Below are 16,440 nucleotides of genomic sequence, written 5' to 3' on the forward strand. Positions count from 1 at the left end.
ATTTCAAAAAAAAAATGTCATCGTAATATAATTGAAAAGAAAGTACACACTGATATTACATCGATTTAGCTTTAATATTTCCGAAACTGAACCATAACATTCGCTTAGTTACGGTAGCAGATCGAACGAAGTAAAACATAATTTTCGGCCGCCCTGCCTATCTATATGTCATCAAATTCCCAATACAAAATTTATCGCTCTCTCACATGTTGCGTGCGTAGCACTGCTGTACCACTGTTGTTAACGCAACCTTGGTTTCTTAATCTACATTACACAAATGCTATTTATGAGGGACTACAATCGAACCGGGACAACCCAACCCGATCGTCGTCGTCGGGAAAATCGCGGAGGGAGGAACGACCTCCATGCGACAGGTTCGGAAACAAATGCGCAATGTGTCCCGATGGTAACCCATAATCGTACCGGTCCCGTTGACAAAGGTTACGTAACACGTAACGCTTCAGATCCTGCGAGTTGAATGGTGTTGCCGTCTGTTCATCATGTAGCCCCTTAGGTACCCAAATTTTGATGTCATTGTCCACACCGGAGCTGGCCAGTATCGGAAACTCTGGGTGCGGTTCGAGGCAATTCACAACCTCGCTCGAGCTGCACCGCAACCAGTTGACAATGGTTTGGCTGCTCTTTTCCCACAAGTAGATAGATCCACAGTCGCTGCCGGACGCCACGAACTCCGAATGAGGTCCAAAGAAATTTACACCCTTAATCGTTCTTAAGTTGCTAATGTGAAATAGTGGTCGAGAGAGAACAAATTTATACCGATGGAAATACAGATGGAACTCCGACCTGCTCTCATATTTACCTGTGGCCCCGGAACTTTATGGTTATTCCCATTTGTAAGTCTGGTAGATCCAGTTTGAAAAGGTGAATATCGCCGTCATTGTAGCTGGCAAGTATCTCCGTCCCATCATGGTTGTAAACAGCACATGTGATGCTCGACATTAGTCTCTAATTGTGCAATGCAAACATAAAAAAGTAACACAAGAATGATTGGAATGTCTGCGTACAAATCGGTAATAAAATATGCATTTCAAATGGACTAGGGTTGGTAATGGAGGAGAGAATGTCTAAAAAATCACTGAAATCTATCCATTCTTTTTAATGCATACTGACTACTGGTACAAGCTGAACTTACTTGCTCCGCTGGTTCTCCTACGACCAATACCTTCTTCGGATGTTGCGCACGACGTAGATCGTACACGCGAACCGCGTTACCGGTTCCGGCAACGCAAAACTCCGAATCGAACGGATGCGTCGCGATGCTGTACAACCGTTTGTGGACATTCACCAACGTCTGGACCTTGGCCTGGCGCAAATCGCACAGCCGTACCGTTTCATCTTCACCAGCCGTCAGGAATACGCGATCGTTCCGAGCCGGTATCGCCACCTTGTGAACCGGTTTGGACGATCGAAAGATCTGCTTCGTGGTGGGATGACCCGACGGGTCAACGATCATGTGACGCACAGCTCCATCCCGCCCGGTCGAGATGATCTCGAGCTCGCTATCCCGATACTCTTCGCAGACCATAAACTTGGTTTGGAAGACGTTGCTTTTGTGGCCGCTACGAAGCGACTTAATCAGCTTCTTCGATTCCCAATTCCACAGAATGATACGCAGATCATCCGAACCGCTGGCCAACAGTTTGCCGGAAGGGTGAAAGTTTAAGCAATTAACGCAACCCCGATGATGTTGCAGCTTGTGCAGCAATCCCAACCGTTTCACCAAGTTCACCGAACCGTAGGCACGTTTTTGGAATTGGCTCGGATCATATTTACCAACCGTGGTGGGCGTTTTGTGGAAGCGTACACCATGCTGACGCTGGTATATTTCGCGTACTACGTTCCATTGGCATCTGTACGGAAGGGAAGAATGGCAAAAAGAGATTTTAAAATAAAAAAGGATTGCTGTCCTCGCAGCAATAAACTATTCAACGTACTTTACAGAAGAAATTTTCAGACAGTCGGGAATCTCCGCATCATCACGGGGCGGTAAGTGCACATAGTCGTACGCGGAATCGCTTGAGCTGAAACAAAGGTGGAATGTATGAGATTTAACTCTTTTGAATTGATGGCTAAGGAATTCCTGTACTCACTGGCCGTAAGAAAATGAACTCTCCGAAGTGGACGTTAGGGTAGATGAGGAAGAAGTGTTGGAAGATGAATCACTCTCCGACCCGTCTGCATCGATTTCAAGTTCTCTATTTGTTTCCTCCTCATCACCAATTCCCACCTGAAACTCTTCATCAACCTGCGCCACATCGATGCTGTCTATGCTGTCCTCGTTGCTCTCGTATCCACGGAACACGTTCGGAACAAACAGCTGCGCTATATCATTCACAATCTGAGTCCCGAGTAGAGCAATCCATCGGCGAAAAGGTCGGTTCAAACGAAATCCGAAAAAGAGATGAAACCAAATAATCAAAACAAGTACATTTCCCAAACGACACTCCTTTCACTCACCCGATTCCGTATACGATTAGACCGCAAGGATTCAATCGGATCGATGACGGCAGCTTCTTCAACAACCGGTTCATTTTCCGGTGCGTTTTCGTCCGCTCCGTCACGTGCCCGATCATTCCGGTTAGTTAAACGGCGCACATTACGGCGCAATCGTTCGACCGATCGCTCAAGATTCTGTATAAACGCATCGTCCGCCCGGGCTTCTTCGCTTTCGTCGTCGCTTTGCTCTCCTGAATCACTCCGCGCTCGTTGGCTTGCTGAATTGGCAGCCTCCAGCAGTAAAGCATCTTCCACGTCAACCGGTTGCTGTGGTGGATCATCTACGGACTCATTTGGCCGTTCATTTGCACTACAAGTGAAAAAGAATTGCGTTCATTGCATTGTATGACATACAGTACACGCATGGTGACGTGGTTACCTTACTGAGGGATTGTTTTCGATCGGTACCGCGGAAGTGGACGCAATTATGCCGGATGAAGTTGAAGCCCCAGACGCGGGCGATATCGAAGGCTGCTGCTGGTCTTCTGTTTTTGTCTTCTTCCGTGGACTGCTTTCATCGGCATCATTGGCGTTATTTTTAGGCGAATCTTCGTCCATTGTTTTTTTTTCTGTATGAGCCAGCTAGATATAAAACTCTTGTGAATCGGATGAAATATCACGGGTAACTTTTACCGGGTTATTTTACATTTGCCCCATTGTCTAGCTAACAATTCCTTATATTTCTCGTATACAGCTGAAAGTGTACAGCGAGCGGGCCAAACTGATTGGCAGACACAGCGTTACAAACCTGTTTAGTTGAGTCCGAATTTACTATCCTCAGATGTTTTACGGACCACCGATGAAATTAAACTATCTCTAAGAGCGTTCCGCTATTGTTTTGCACGTTTAAATTAAAAAATAAACCTTGCAAATGAATATATTACGCACAAGAATGTTGTTGATTCGATCGCCAAGAACTGACACATTCTCTGTATTGCTGACAGATATATTTTCCAGAGCTGCTGCATCGAGGGACAATTTTAGCAAAATTGCGAAAATTGAACAAAATCAAAATTTAATTTAAAAACGTAAAGCAAACTTTTTTGTGTTCTGGTGAACTAATTATCGGTTAATTTTGATAATCACTTTGCTCATATTCAAATACACCGACCCGAAAAGGATGGAAAATATCCAACATTTTAACCATATGCGCAACCATTATGCAGGTCGTTTGTTTTGCATTGGTTTGAAATGCCATCTGTCATTGCCGAAAACACATTTCGCAAATAGTTTTCCCGCATGTTTTAGCTGAACACTAATAACCAATTCGATTCACGATGGATTCTCTGCTTGAAACATTGAACGATCCCAACGGTAAGGTCGTATTCCGCTACACTTTGCACTGCATTTCAATCTCCAATTTGCTTGCAGCTCCTGTACCATCCGGCCGATTTTATGCACATCTGCTTAAAACCGAATTGAATGAGCTGCTGGAGTCGGCCACATTCGCTGAAGTGCTTTCTGACAAACTACACCAAACTGATGCTTCCAACGAGGAACTACTGCATCTGGCCATTGGTAGCTTGGTTGCATTTTTACGGTACAATTTTCTCGGTCCACGTGAAAAACAAAACCTCCACGAATCGGCTCAGCAAACCTCCTATAGCCGGGCGCAACTGATATCGGACGGAGAGGAACTGAATGTAAATGTAGTACGTGCCGATTGCTTATTAGTTTGCAAGCGGATATTCGACCACCTGTTTCATCGCGATGCAGAAGGGAATAATTCCATCAAAACCGGGTATTGCGTGTGGCTCTGGTATCAACGGTATTTGCTTATTCATCAGCGATGCATTGATGATCTTACACATGATCTGTACGAACGATTCAATTCAAACGTGGCAGTCCTCGAGGCAGCTCTTTCCACTGCTGAGCAGCCGAGAAAAATCGAAATTTACACGGAAATTCTGTTCGGATTCATCCAGTTCAAGCGCATTACCAAATTAGAACAATGGCTGCAGAAGCTTGAAATGCTTTCGAACGTAAAGCTGTCAGTGGAAGGTGCTTTAGGAGTGCGCACAAAGTTTCAGCAGACACCACTGCCCCAGCTGACACTAAGGCTGCAAGGTGTCGGCGAGTTGGGACTGCCCGATGCTACAGAAACACACGGTAACATGAAATTGCCACTCATCCTGAATCTGGGCGATGATGTGCGTTTGGAGAAGGTTAAGTTTTCGAATGAGCACGACAACGAAAATCTGCAGCTGCCAGCCTTGGTGCAGAATATAGTCCTTGGCAAATTGTAAGTGAACCCAAATGTCAGACAATAATCTGGTTTATTAAGTACGTAATTTATTATCTGTGATTAATTTTCCGTTTCAGATACTACCTGTACGTTTCGCAGCCAAAAGAACAATTAACGCTGGAAGAGATACAACCCTACATTACTACGCTCGTTTATCAACGTTGCGGACCTTGGGCCACGCGTGTAGCTGCACTCTTCATGAACGCCTCCATTGAAGCCACTCACAAACGTACTGTCGATCGGTCTTTGCGACAAATTGAGGAACTGATACAACAATTCGAATCTTCCTGCAGCGAAACAGCGATTCCGATCACCGATCGTCTACCGTTGGTATTTAGTTCGTGGCCCATCTCCTACTGGCAGATGAAGGAAAAGCTAGCCGACGTGATGGTTAGTCTCGGCATGATGAAGGGTGCACTCGCAATCTATCAAGAGGTGCAGAGCTGGGAAAATGTTATCGAATGTCACACGATACTCGAGATGCGCCATCTTGCCGCGATGGTGATAAAAGAGTTAATGGAACGGAATGGGCCCACGGTGCGGTTGTACTGTATGCTGGGAGATGCCACGGATGATGTCGAATGTTATCGACAGGCTTGGGAGCTATCCAATGAGACAAGCGCCAGTGCCCAACGGTACTGGGGCAATTATTACTTCGTACGCAAAGATTATTCTTCCGCGATCGAGCATCTGCGGCGTTCGATTGAGATCAACTGTCTGCAGGAACCGACACTGCTCCGGCTGGGGTATGCCGCACTTCAGCTTGAGCGTTGGGAGGAAGCCGCCTATGCCTATCGGCTCTATACGTCCTTCGAGAACCATGGCTTTGAGCCGTGGAATAATCTCGCCAAGGCGTACATCATGCTGGGAGAAAAACCTCGCGCGCATAAAGTACTCCAGGAAGCGCTCAAGTGTAACTTTAGCAATTGGAAAGTTTGGGAGAACTATCTGCTCGTTTGTGTCGATACGCAAAATTTCAGCGATGCGCTAAACGCGTACGAACGCTTGCTGACCCTGAAGGAACGCTACTACGACAAGGAAGTGTTGGAACTTATTGTACGAGCAGTCTTGCTGGGCGAGCCGGATGCCGACGGAACACCTTGCAGTCGGTTGAGGCAGAAATCACTTAATTTACTTGCTCACGCTTGTGCCCAACAGCCCAACAATGGCTATTTGTACGAACTGGCCGCCGAGCTGGAAGATACGGATCTGTTAAAGCGTTGCCACAAGCTTCAAAACGCTTACCGAGCGTACACGCAATCTAACAGCCAGTGGTCGAAGGCACCGGAAAGTTGCCTCACCGTAGTAAACCTTTGTATAGACCTATGCGAGCGTAGCTTGAAGGCGTTCGTAGAAGGTAAAAGTGACGGAACTCGTTTGGTGCCGTTGCGGGCACAACTTGGCTCAGCCCGGCTAACTGGACAGGCATGTTTGCGTTCGGCCAACAGTGAAGCATGGCCGGCGTGTGCTCAACCGTTGCAAACGCTCCAGGAATTGGTTGACAAGCTGACGACCGAATTGAAGCAAGGCATGATTTCATAAAGGAAAAGTGCAAGATTACTTTACCTTACGGTTTTAATTTTCCGCCTTTCAAAAGGACTTTATTTAATGTAAGTTTAGATTGGTAGTAATCAGCACGCGCACGGTCTGATCGAACGATCCACACACGGCCAAACCCTGTCGATCCGGGCTCCAGTCAAACGTGTGCACAGGTTGGGTGGAAAGCGTTGTTGCGTGGAGCAATTCCAGCGATCCAGCTACACCTTGTTCTTGTCCATCGGATAATGTTTTGGTTCGTTTCTCAGGATAGTGGCTAAGATGGGTAAACAAATAAAAATGAGCGAACATCATTATGAGCTATGCATGGTCTACTTACTAAAGCCATATGCGAACGTTTCCCGATCCACCGCCGGTAATAAAAATGTCCCTGTTCTGTGGCAGATGCTTCACAGTCCAAACGGTCGACTTCGCCCCGCTGATAACACCATTCGTACCGAGCGATTGACCAACAGTTTTTTCTCTCACCCAAGCAAATCCTTTCTCCGAATGTTGAGTACGCATATCGTACACAAACAAACCACCTTCCAGCGTACTCACAGCCAACTTGTTCATGCGTATATCCTTCCGGTCGAACTCAACCGAACAGATACCATTCTTCACGTTCGTTTCCCAGCGCAGTTTCAAGTTCCGCAAATCGACCAGCTTCAGATCACCGTTGTCGTACCCGGAGCAAACTATTCGTTCCACCGGATTATACGAATCGCCGAATCCAACCGCCCAACAGTCGCGCCGTTCATTCATATTCTTACTCGCTGGACAGATGTTTGCGACCGGATCGTTCGGCTGACGAGGATCCCAAACCTTAACCGTACCATCACGCCCGCCGGTGACGATTTCTGGTGCACCACAGTTCACCGTCGAACCTCCGATCGCATCGAGCGTATTGATGATTCCTTCGTGTGCAGTCACCTCATACACGGGTGTATCGTGTCGGTCCAGATCGTAAATCGAAAGCTTGCCGGCAAAATCACCCAGCGCCAAATGCTCGGCACGAAGTTTGGACGCACCGAACGAGCAACATTTAATCGATTTCTCCTTTTCCGTCTCCCTGACTAGATCGAGCGAACCACGATTCAGCTCGTAAATTTGCACCGTTCCCGTGCCTTTAGGTTTCGAACCCACGACCACGAATTTTGCTGTACAGGGAATCCACTTGACGTCGTACACCGAGTAGTTGAGCGATTTTTCAATGTGCGATATCATCTGAACGGAATCCATGGTTGCGATGGTACGGCGCTGCTCATGCTAGCTGAACGTGAAATGATGAACGATCTAGAACGAATGCAAAATGTAGGCGTTTTGTTCGTGAAAGTACAAAGCGCAGCTACTAGTAACCGGCGTTGCTAGGATTTGTAAATAAACACACGTTTGAACTTGGTGATGCACAATGATGCACAGTGAGCGTTTGCCTGGTCACCAACAGAGATCTTTGCAAGCGGCGTATACACGACTCAAACCTGTGAATAATATATTTTTCACTTTACGATTGATTGTCAACGATCACGAATAGTCACAAGATTGTAAAAATTTTATTTGGAATTATTAAAATTGGTGATGAACGAGTAATTTTGATCCCCAATAAATGGCGAGAATTATCCCTTGGGTCTCGGTGCTATGTCGCAGAAAGATTCGTATTCGTGTAAGCACAGCTTTCGATTTTATGTACATGCCAGCTGAATACAGTCAGCCGTCGTTCTATACACATGCACACATTCTTGTTCCGTCAGTTGGTTGGAAAGGACATACCGCGCAGCAAAGCTGTTCTTCTCGTGTTTCAAAGTACAGGTTTCCGTGTGAATATCCCCGTGAGTGAATTTCTAGTGCCCGCCAGAAAGTAAACGTGTTCGGAAACGGATATCATCAAATCATCGCACGAAAATCGAACGTTTTCTGCGAACAACGCGGTGCGTGCTCTGTTGTACTCACCCCGGTGTCATACACTCACACCTATAACCGCCGTTTAACAAACATTTGTTCTCGCAAAAGGACGAGCTGCTAAGGCCAGTAATTAAGTGGTGTTGTGTGCGGTTATCAAGTTCCGGTCGTCGCGCGAGTTTGGATACCGGAATTAGTTCATGGTTAGTTGCATATCAAAAATTGATAGTGTTATATGTCCTGTGTTTCCTGCAAAGGATCCAGTCTAACTGTTGTTCCTGTGTAGGATCGTTTATTTCATAATGCTGTGAAAACAGGATGCTTCACCATCCGAACAAGAGTCGTTTTCTACCAACATCTTCATTTTTCTTCACCAACCACAGTTATTTGCTTCACGTTGAAAATTCCTTATTTTTAGAATTGCTTCTCACAAGCACTCGGTGTGGGGAAATGATGGTGAAATGCGGCTTTGTAGGAATACTCTTACTTTACCCGGATTTGTATTCGTGGTGTATTCTGTGAGAAGCGAAAGTGTTGCTGTTGGGTTGTTAGGGCCCGGCCCATTGTCAAGTGTCCAAGTCTCATTCTACGGCGCGGTGGCAACAAATTGTACTAACGAAGTTCTTCTGGAGGAGGAATCAGCTGCAATGTGCATATAATTTGTAACCATAACCTCGCTTTTCTTCTAGCACAGCATACTTTGATTGAAGACGAATGTAGAGAAGAAATGAAAAAGGATATCTTCATGGCGTTATGTGCAACGATTGCAACGTTATGTGCCAAATTGTCGGCAAAAGTTTGCCTTCAGTCCGTTGATATCAAGTTTCCTACTCCAACCATACCGATTTTCGTAGTGCTATGTAGTGCTGTGTGTAATAATATCGTAAGTTTATCATTACATAATCTGCACACGAGTGGCGCATACGTTTTTTCCGGTGTAGAAAATTTTGTGGAAGTTCTCATGATGGCAAGATGGGTGGAAAGTGGTAACATAGTCTCTATTTGCATTACAGCAAATCATTGCATTACATGAAGCATTCCAACTGCCCGAAGTCCCGCAACTTTTCATCTTCCATCAGTTGAGTTTTCTTCCAGTCACGAGACCAATTTTCCGCTTCGCTATCGGTAGTGCGTGCGTATTGGCGAGTGTTTTTGTGTTCGTGCTCCTGTGACGTCTGTGGATTGTTGTTGTTTTTTTTTGTTGCCAAATGAATCGATATTTCCTTACTTATTTCGCGAGTTGAAGCAGAGAAATGTCTACTGCTACCATGCTTCTTTTTGTCCGCGAGACAATCGCGAACAAGTCGCGGAAGGGCAAATGGAAAGTTGTTTCGCGGACGTATGCGTGCTTCAGCTGGCAGTTTTCCTCCCAACCCCAGGGATTGTGCCCTTGAAGAGCCTCCCGCGAAGGCAAACCGATCGATAATTAGGATAGGAAGGGCAATGCTATGCGTATGCGGTATGTTGCGGGTGAGAGTTGAAGGGTTTATTGGTTTTTGTGCGTGTGTAAGTGCATCCGCCAAACGTACACAAAAAAGGGCATTTTGGTAAAGGGAAACGCCAGCCAACTTTGTCACAGAAGAGAGATACGACAAACGAATCCCAAAGTTATGGAATGTTCCTGAAGGTTTTATAACGCATGGGAAAGTGGAACGACGATTGTCCACAGAACTGTGAGTATTTGGTGCACTTCGGGAAATGTTAAGTAGTAAGTTAAACAAGTTTATGGAAATATGACTGATACAGTAATTGTTTGTATTTAGCAGAAAAGTATGCTTTTCATGTGTTCTTTTCTTCTCTCTCTGACGTTGTCTGACACTAATATGTGAGAGAGTAGCTGTTTGGTTTAGGTTATGAAATTTATTACATCCACATGCTCCGTAAACGATTGCAATGCTTACTATGTTACTGCTCACGTTGCTCTAACTCCCGTGGCAAAATGTAATAAAGCGAAGGTCACGGAAGGATACATAAAAAATCTTCTCTTTTGCTGATAAATCAGCTGTTGAATTGTATTTGCAGGAGATTGTTGTAAGTTTGCTTCTTTTCCACCAAACAAGTTCATGTCAGGATTGGAGACCGAAGTCCTAAGGGGATTTGCTGATGTGTAGGAAACGTAATGTATATACGATAAGACTTCCGTGTGAATGATAAGATAGAAATAATTAAATGGCTGAAATACATGTTGGATTTGTGTGTACATTCGTTCTTCCCTGGGGGGTCTTCTCTTCGTTATTGTCGCTAAAGAAAGCGATTTGCTTTAATTGATAGATTACTCGAGACATTCACACATATTAACAAGGATTTGGAACAATATTACTTGAGATACTGCCCTAGGGTTGTCTTATTTGACGAAGATTGCTATTGATCTTAACAACCGAGCGCATGGTCCTTCTGATTATCTGATTCTAGTAACACATATTCAATACGAGTGACTGTTAAATATGTTCGATATTTGACTTTCTCGTCCAACTTATTGAATTTCCACTTTCCGAGTGCTTATGCTATTTTTTTTTTCTTCGTCCTCATCGAATAATGCGACTGTAGCATCACTTAGACTACCTATTGTTACGTGTTCAATTCTTAGTTTTAAAATAATTGTAGGTACTTCGAGTAATTATTATGTGGAGCCATGCACTAGACATAAACATCAAAATGTAGCCTTATTTTAGAAACCCTAAGGAAGGCAACCTAAGAATGAAGAAACAAAAGACAAAATAAGCAATAGAGTATTCAGTGGCTTACACACGCAGACTCAGCTCCGCAGGCATACTTTACGATCGCCGCCAAGATGCAATAAATCTTTTAACCACCCATAATCTTCATCTATCCCTACCAACTGTCCGATTGTTGACCCCGACGAGCAGGTTCTGTAAAGGGGGAGGAGAGCATATTTTGCATGCGAAAAGCAATAAACAAAATTACGAGCAAAAAATGGTATATTCCTTTCAAATCAAAGTGCAAAAGACATAGACAAGATCTTGGTTGAAACGTTTTTTTTTATGTTTTTTTATTGCTATGCCCATGGCTGTGGACAAGTTCCTAAGCTTTTGGTTGTATAAAGCATGACCGAGAACTAACCTTGACCTGAGGCCGGTGAGTGGCTGCAGGACAATAGTTGGCCAATCGATGTCATCCTTGAGGGCAGCATCTTGATCAGAGTTTGCGTGCACGTTGCAAAAACGTGAACGGAATCAAGATTCAGTCGTACCTTCTGGGCAAACATCTATGTTTACACTAGAACTTCCTGGTGTTTCAAACATTTCTTTAAATGATTAGTTTTTTCACAATTTTGAAGCGCTGAATTATGTTTTAATCTTGAATCGCAGTTCTTACTATAGAAAATACATTTAGGTCATGCATCAACTTTACTTTTTGTGATGCGATCGATTGGCAAAGGGCCAATAATGAAAGTGTGCAAACGAAATCATGTGCCAATCCAGAGGTTAACGAACTTCAGAAGCCAAACAGTGTTGTATTTGTTGCGTCGGTTACAGAGATTTCAAGTCTCGTCTGAGTCTGGGTGCGATATAAATTATTCAAGCATCGTCTACACCGACCAAAACGGTGCGCAATTTATTGATCCAACGAGCAGCCAGGTGGTATTAGGTTGAATGTTTAGCTAAATTCATGTTGGCATGAAATCTTGGAATGTCTGGAACGCTTTTCGATCTTGCTGTTGTTTTACCAACTCAAAGTAACGGTTGTATCGCGGGGAAGCGTTTCAATGTCAAATCAATTACCCAAACGCAGTCGCAACCAGCACGGAATGGGGATAGAATTGATAATTTTATTGCCTGTATACCGACACGAAAAGAAAATTGGCCAAAATTTAGACAGTCGCGATAAAATTTATGACTACTCTTAATTGGACGAAGATATGCAGTATTCTAGACTGTATTCTAGACATCCCTTGGTTTGGCAAGTGAAAGTCATCTTTTTTTAGTAATAAAGTTAATTAATGACCGTTTTGTTCTCTTTGTAGGCTGATCCAGCTAGTCGCTTGACGAATTGCGACTCACAAAATTTCCTACCGTAAATGGAGAAATACTCATGACTTAATTCCACTTCCCCACCTTGAGAATCTACGCAGTTTGAGGAATCACATGGTGGCGGCACACTATTGACGATAATACCCAATGCACTCTCGATGTCATTTTATTCCGGGCGCTTCCGAACGCAAAATTGCATCAGTTTGTGCAAATAATAGACGTACCAACAAATCTCTACGCCATTTAGATATCATCCCGTCGATTCAACGTTCCCGCTATACGTCGCTAGTGTGTGATTGAGCTGTACGCGGGTTCAATTTACCATCCGTGTGACGGCCAAGGCGAGAAACGACACAATTTGCGATGCAGCTACACATTCCTCACTACAAGGAAGGGCAGCAGTTGGGGGTTGATTAAACCCGACTCCATCAAGCGTGACGGTTCTGGATGCGCAATTGGAGATAAAAACAAGTTACATCATTTAGAAATAACTTATATTGACAGTAGGATATGCGAGTGAACGTACTAAAACTCAAGTTCAGCTAACTCTAGCGAACTATCAAACATAGATCAGTTTTTTTCCGAATATTTTCACATGGCTATGAAATAGCTCGTTTGGGGTATGTTGATTGTTTTTGGAGCTAGGAATTGACAGACATATGCGAAATTTATCACTACATACCTGACCTAGTTGAAAGGTGATAATATTTTAGGAGCCCGATCGCTAGGCGATTGATAATTATTTTTACTCTAGAAAGTGTTTCTTGTATTTCGCACCTGCCCTTTATTTACGAAGATGCGCAGAACCATAGACTAATGAGGGGGAAATGAAAATTAATGTATGCAGAATAGCTTTTCGTTTCCCTTGCACTTCAATGCTACACTCGTGACGAAGTGACAAACGCATCAGTGGAAACCGTTTTGCAGCAGTGTTTCATGTCACTAATGCAAATGTCGTTCGTACAGCGAGTGAACTGGTCGAACCGGCTTCTTTGCCGGCCGGCACTTTTCACTCCGTTCGCACCATTGAGCGTGCCAGAAATGAAGCTTGTCTAGACGTGGATGAACTGTTGGTGACTACCGATTGCAGTGGCCTTCTGCACTACTGACGTGGTCGTGGTTACTGTTACGCGTGTACATTGCTTAAAATAGAGAACTTAAATCATCACCTTTTTTTTGTAGTTGGGAGTGTGGACATCTGTGGGAGATGCGGTCTCACCGCAGGTGTTTGGACCGGTTTTTCTTGAGATGATTTAAGTGGCGTATAAGTTCTAGTCGATCGCCATTTGAACAACTTCATTCTGAGTTTCTAGATTGCTCGAAAGTTCAATGGCTTTGCATAGGACGTTCTTGATCAGTAGTTACCCATGTGCCAAGGTTGATGGAAATTGGAGTTCCGAGTTCTTTTACATTGGTATTTACATTGCCCTTGCAGTTGCAAGTTGGACACGAGTCTCCCAATCAAAGTGTCTCATAAAGTTCAGCAGAAATTAAGTGCAAATAAGAAATCGATCGCCAATGTGTTCTGCGCGTCCAATCGCCTGGGCGAGCACGTCAACCTCGGGTGAAGTCTCGTGCTTTGCACGATCGCATGGCGCACCCCGTCTGTACGTTCGACCGACTGACCGACCGGCACGAAGCGTGCTGCTCAGCGGCTGCTGCCGCTATCATGACCCTGCAGTAAGCAAACCGGTCCACAACGTTCTCTCGTTCTCTCGGGTAACTTATCGGCGCCACCGACGGATCGGAGCGACCGCGATAATAGAATTCCCAGCTCTCGCGTGTAAACCGCTGGGAGTTGCTCGAGATGCAGCACGCACTCGACTTTATTGTTCACTGGCAACGCTCGAACTTGACGGTTGTGTTCGCTCTTCTGCCACGGTTCGCGAGTGCACACGTGTGATTCTATACGGCCTACGGTTTATTCTTCTGCTTTTTTTTGTTCTACAAGAGCCAAAGGTTTAGTGTTTTGGTGATTCCCCGTTTGTCTCTTTTGCAACGTAAGTGTGAACGGCTGTGTGTGTGGGGAACAGAAATTGGATCATGTCCGGTGTGTGGTGAAATTGTAGTCTGAAAACCTCCCCCCATCGTAAGCACTTCCTGCGTCACATCACACATCCCTTTCACATTGCAGAATCATTCTCCAAGACCTACGCTAAATGAAAGACCTTCGGAAGTGATCTTCCCAGTAAAATGGGGAAACGAGAATTGGGAGCACATGTGAGCGTTTGGTTTCGCGGACGGAAATAGATTTTGTTACCCCGAGAGGTGAATTATTCGAACTGAACCTACGAACGATACTGAGTTAAGTCGTCACGAGACTCTGCGTTCGAAGGAAGGGTGTTGCGTGCAGCAAAGTACACGCCTATACGCAATGAGAACCCATTGCAAACGTTGGTTCAGCTTGCCTGCAATAGATCCTCTCGCGCAGAGTAGTTTGGTTGACGCTGAGGCCGTGTTGTAGTACTTTTTGTTCCAGTGTGTAATATGTATCGCACGGTTTTGTGCTTTTTTTACGGAGTGAATTGTGCCGATGGTTGACGAATGCACCGCAATGTCGGAACCGGCCGGCTTTTGGTTCGGATGCCCTGGACTTTGGACCTATATGCAGTCGTACGAATAACACATACAGCGCGAACAGATACGTTGTCAATATTTTAAAGATCCTCAAGGGCGAGTAACAATACCTAGTCGATTGTAATCGCACGAGCTTTGAGCAACTCTGTGATTTCTGTTCGAATTCGCGTGAGTAACGGCGGGACACATCAGCACGAGATGTTGTCGCGTTACTTTCTTATCAAAAAGGTTTCCCACATTTGGTTCCTTGGGGTAATTGATTTCGGGGATGTGTGTATGAGTGGGTCAGGGTTGAAATTGTGGTGCACATACAATTCCGATGCGTGGAAGAAAAAAAACCAAACCATCAGCAGAACGTGCTGGAGCGAAAGTGTGTGTGTGTTTATTAATCGCATTTTCCCCTAGTTAGGGGGACTAATGCTTGGGTGGCAGAAGGCAACACGAAACATGATATCATTGCGATAAATTTTATACTTTTATTACGCCATTTGTTAGCCTTCATGCACCGCCCTGTCGTAGCAGTGCAAGGAGGGGTCGGTTGTCGGATTGTGCAGTGGAAGCGGATGTTTAAAATATGTTTGGAATTTTCCATTACAGTTGAGAGGTGATATATCAAAACGCGGTTTGTTCGGTAGATATATACTGCATTGTGATAATATATTATGCCTGTGGAAGTGAAGATGATCGAGAATTTGCAATTTGGATTACATCGGGTGATAGAGAGATTATTGTATCATCAATAGATAAATAATCAAAATATGATGTTATTTTAGGACATGGGACCTAACGTTGCTAAAGTAACATTACTTAGCAACACGCTAGAGTCATCCCGTTAGTTGAGTTGAGTTGATTCCATTTTCTAACGGCATACGGCGGGTGCAGTTATGCAGTTTTCCAAGCGTGTCGCCACGTATCGTATGGCGTTTTGTTTATTGCGTTCGTATGTGGCCCGCTAATGGTCAACGCGTGCAAGCGATATAGTAGTGTTTGCTTAGCTGCCGTAGTAGAAATGTAAATAATTGCCAACTATTTAGACTTTCTTCTTTTGCCGTCGTTTGCGATGGTTTGTGTTAGGGTGCAGGTTTAAGTGCTGTTTAAATAAGTCCCCGGAAGAAGTAGCCACTCTGTAGCACACTGTCTTATAACGATAAGAAAATAAAATTTCTATATAAAGAGAAGGTTACATCATGCAAGAAAGACAAAACTAATATAATTTATTTTAAACACCATTAAAGCACCTTCTATCCTACTTTGTAATTTTTTTTATCATAAAGCAATGGTTTGGTCAACATCACATACAGAATCCAGTATGTTTATAGTATTCATTTCAATCGGCTTTTGCTACCGCGTCCCGTTTATCAGCTGTGTTTCGTAAATTGATTGGCACGGTCAAGTTCCGCCTTCGCTCGCTACTAGCCCTTTGTGAGTAAACCTAAAGTATTGACCAACGAGGACTGAACCTGAAGTTGCACGAGAAGAGCGCCATTCGGATCCTTATCGGCACGTGCTTCTTCCAATGCCAATGATGGCGCTGTTACGGCTGACCCGTGAAAGAAGGGAATAATTACGCTCGGTGCCGATGATAACCTCTCCCCACAAGTACCCACTCGAACACACCGGATCTCAACGGTCGCCCGGAGAGCAGCACGATGAAATCTGGGGCAAAGTACCTTT

General features: G+C 44.5%; 4 protein-coding genes across 6 annotated transcripts in view; 2 read left to right on the forward strand and 2 right to left on the reverse strand.

Moving 5' to 3' along the window:
- Nucleotides 1-64: 64 nt before the first annotated feature.
- LOC128305502 (DDB1- and CUL4-associated factor 8-like) lies at nt 65-3,095 on the reverse strand. Its single transcript, XM_053042980.1, has 7 exons — nt 2,897-3,095; nt 2,479-2,827; nt 2,112-2,359; nt 1,956-2,042; nt 1,154-1,871; nt 821-966; nt 65-738 (listed from the first exon to the last, which is right to left on the reverse strand). Exons 1-7 carry the CDS (start codon nt 3,073-3,075, stop codon nt 285-287), a joined length of 2,181 nt encoding a protein of 726 aa, XP_052898940.1. The 5' UTR covers nt 3,076-3,095; the 3' UTR covers nt 65-284.
- Nucleotides 3,096-3,715: 620 nt separating this feature from the next.
- LOC128305500 (tetratricopeptide repeat protein 27) lies at nt 3,716-6,304 on the forward strand. The gene is made up of 3 exons (XM_053042976.1): nt 3,716-3,831; nt 3,889-4,759; nt 4,840-6,304. Exons 1-3 carry the CDS (start codon nt 3,795-3,797, stop codon nt 6,302-6,304), a joined length of 2,373 nt encoding a protein of 790 aa, XP_052898936.1. The 5' UTR covers nt 3,716-3,794.
- Nucleotides 6,305-6,367: 63 nt separating this feature from the next.
- Nucleotides 6,368-7,658, reverse strand: LOC128305506 (dynein axonemal assembly factor 10). Its single transcript, XM_053042984.1, has 2 exons — nt 6,639-7,658; nt 6,368-6,575 (listed from the first exon to the last, which is right to left on the reverse strand). The coding sequence occupies exons 1-2, from the start codon at nt 7,538-7,540 to the stop codon at nt 6,368-6,370; spliced, it is 1,110 nt and encodes a 369-aa protein (XP_052898944.1). The 5' UTR covers nt 7,541-7,658.
- Nucleotides 7,659-8,309: 651 nt separating this feature from the next.
- LOC128305499 (uncharacterized) overlaps nt 8,310-16,440 on the forward strand; it is a 29,214-nt gene continuing 21,083 nt past the window's right edge. For 2 of the 3 annotated variants that reach the window (XM_053042975.1, XM_053042973.1), the window contains exon 1: nt 14,074-14,189. The gene's annotated coding sequence lies outside the window, so the exon portion shown is untranslated. Of the gene's footprint in view, nt 8,401-14,073; nt 14,190-16,440 lie in introns of those variants that run through there. The other variant, XM_053042974.1, reaches the window with a different exon arrangement.

The sequence above is a fragment of the Anopheles moucheti genome, chromosome 3 (assembly GCF_943734755.1).
Source record: "Anopheles moucheti chromosome 3, idAnoMoucSN_F20_07, whole genome shotgun sequence".
Lineage (NCBI taxonomy): Eukaryota > Metazoa > Arthropoda > Insecta > Diptera > Culicidae > Anopheles > Anopheles moucheti.

Bases quoted from the DNA above. Each gene is read 5' to 3' on its own strand.
- LOC128305502 (XM_053042980.1), bottom strand. From the start codon at position 3,075: ATGGACGAAGATTCGCCTAAAAATAACGCCAATGATGCCGATGAAAGC. The intron at 2,043-2,111 runs GTGAGTACAGGA...CCTTTGTTTCAG, and splicing joins AGTTCATTTTCTTACGGCCA to CTCAAGCGATTCCGCGTACG. The intron at 1,872-1,955 runs GTACGTTGAATA...CCTTCCGTACAG, and splicing joins CTGAAAATTTCTTCTGTAAA to ATGCCAATGGAACGTAGTAC.
- LOC128305500 (XM_053042976.1), top strand. From the start codon at position 3,795: ATGGATTCTCTGCTTGAAACATTGAACGATCCCAACG. The intron at 3,832-3,888 runs GTAAGGTCGTAT...ATTTGCTTGCAG, and splicing joins AACATTGAACGATCCCAACG to CTCCTGTACCATCCGGCCGA. The intron at 4,760-4,839 runs GTAAGTGAACCC...TTTCCGTTTCAG, and splicing joins AATATAGTCCTTGGCAAATT to ATACTACCTGTACGTTTCGC.
- LOC128305506 (XM_053042984.1), bottom strand. From the start codon at position 7,540: ATGGATTCCGTTCAGATGATATCGCACATTGAAAAATCGCTCAACTAC. The intron at 6,576-6,638 runs GTAAGTAGACCA...TACCCATCTTAG, and splicing joins AACGTTCGCATATGGCTTTA to CCACTATCCTGAGAAACGAA.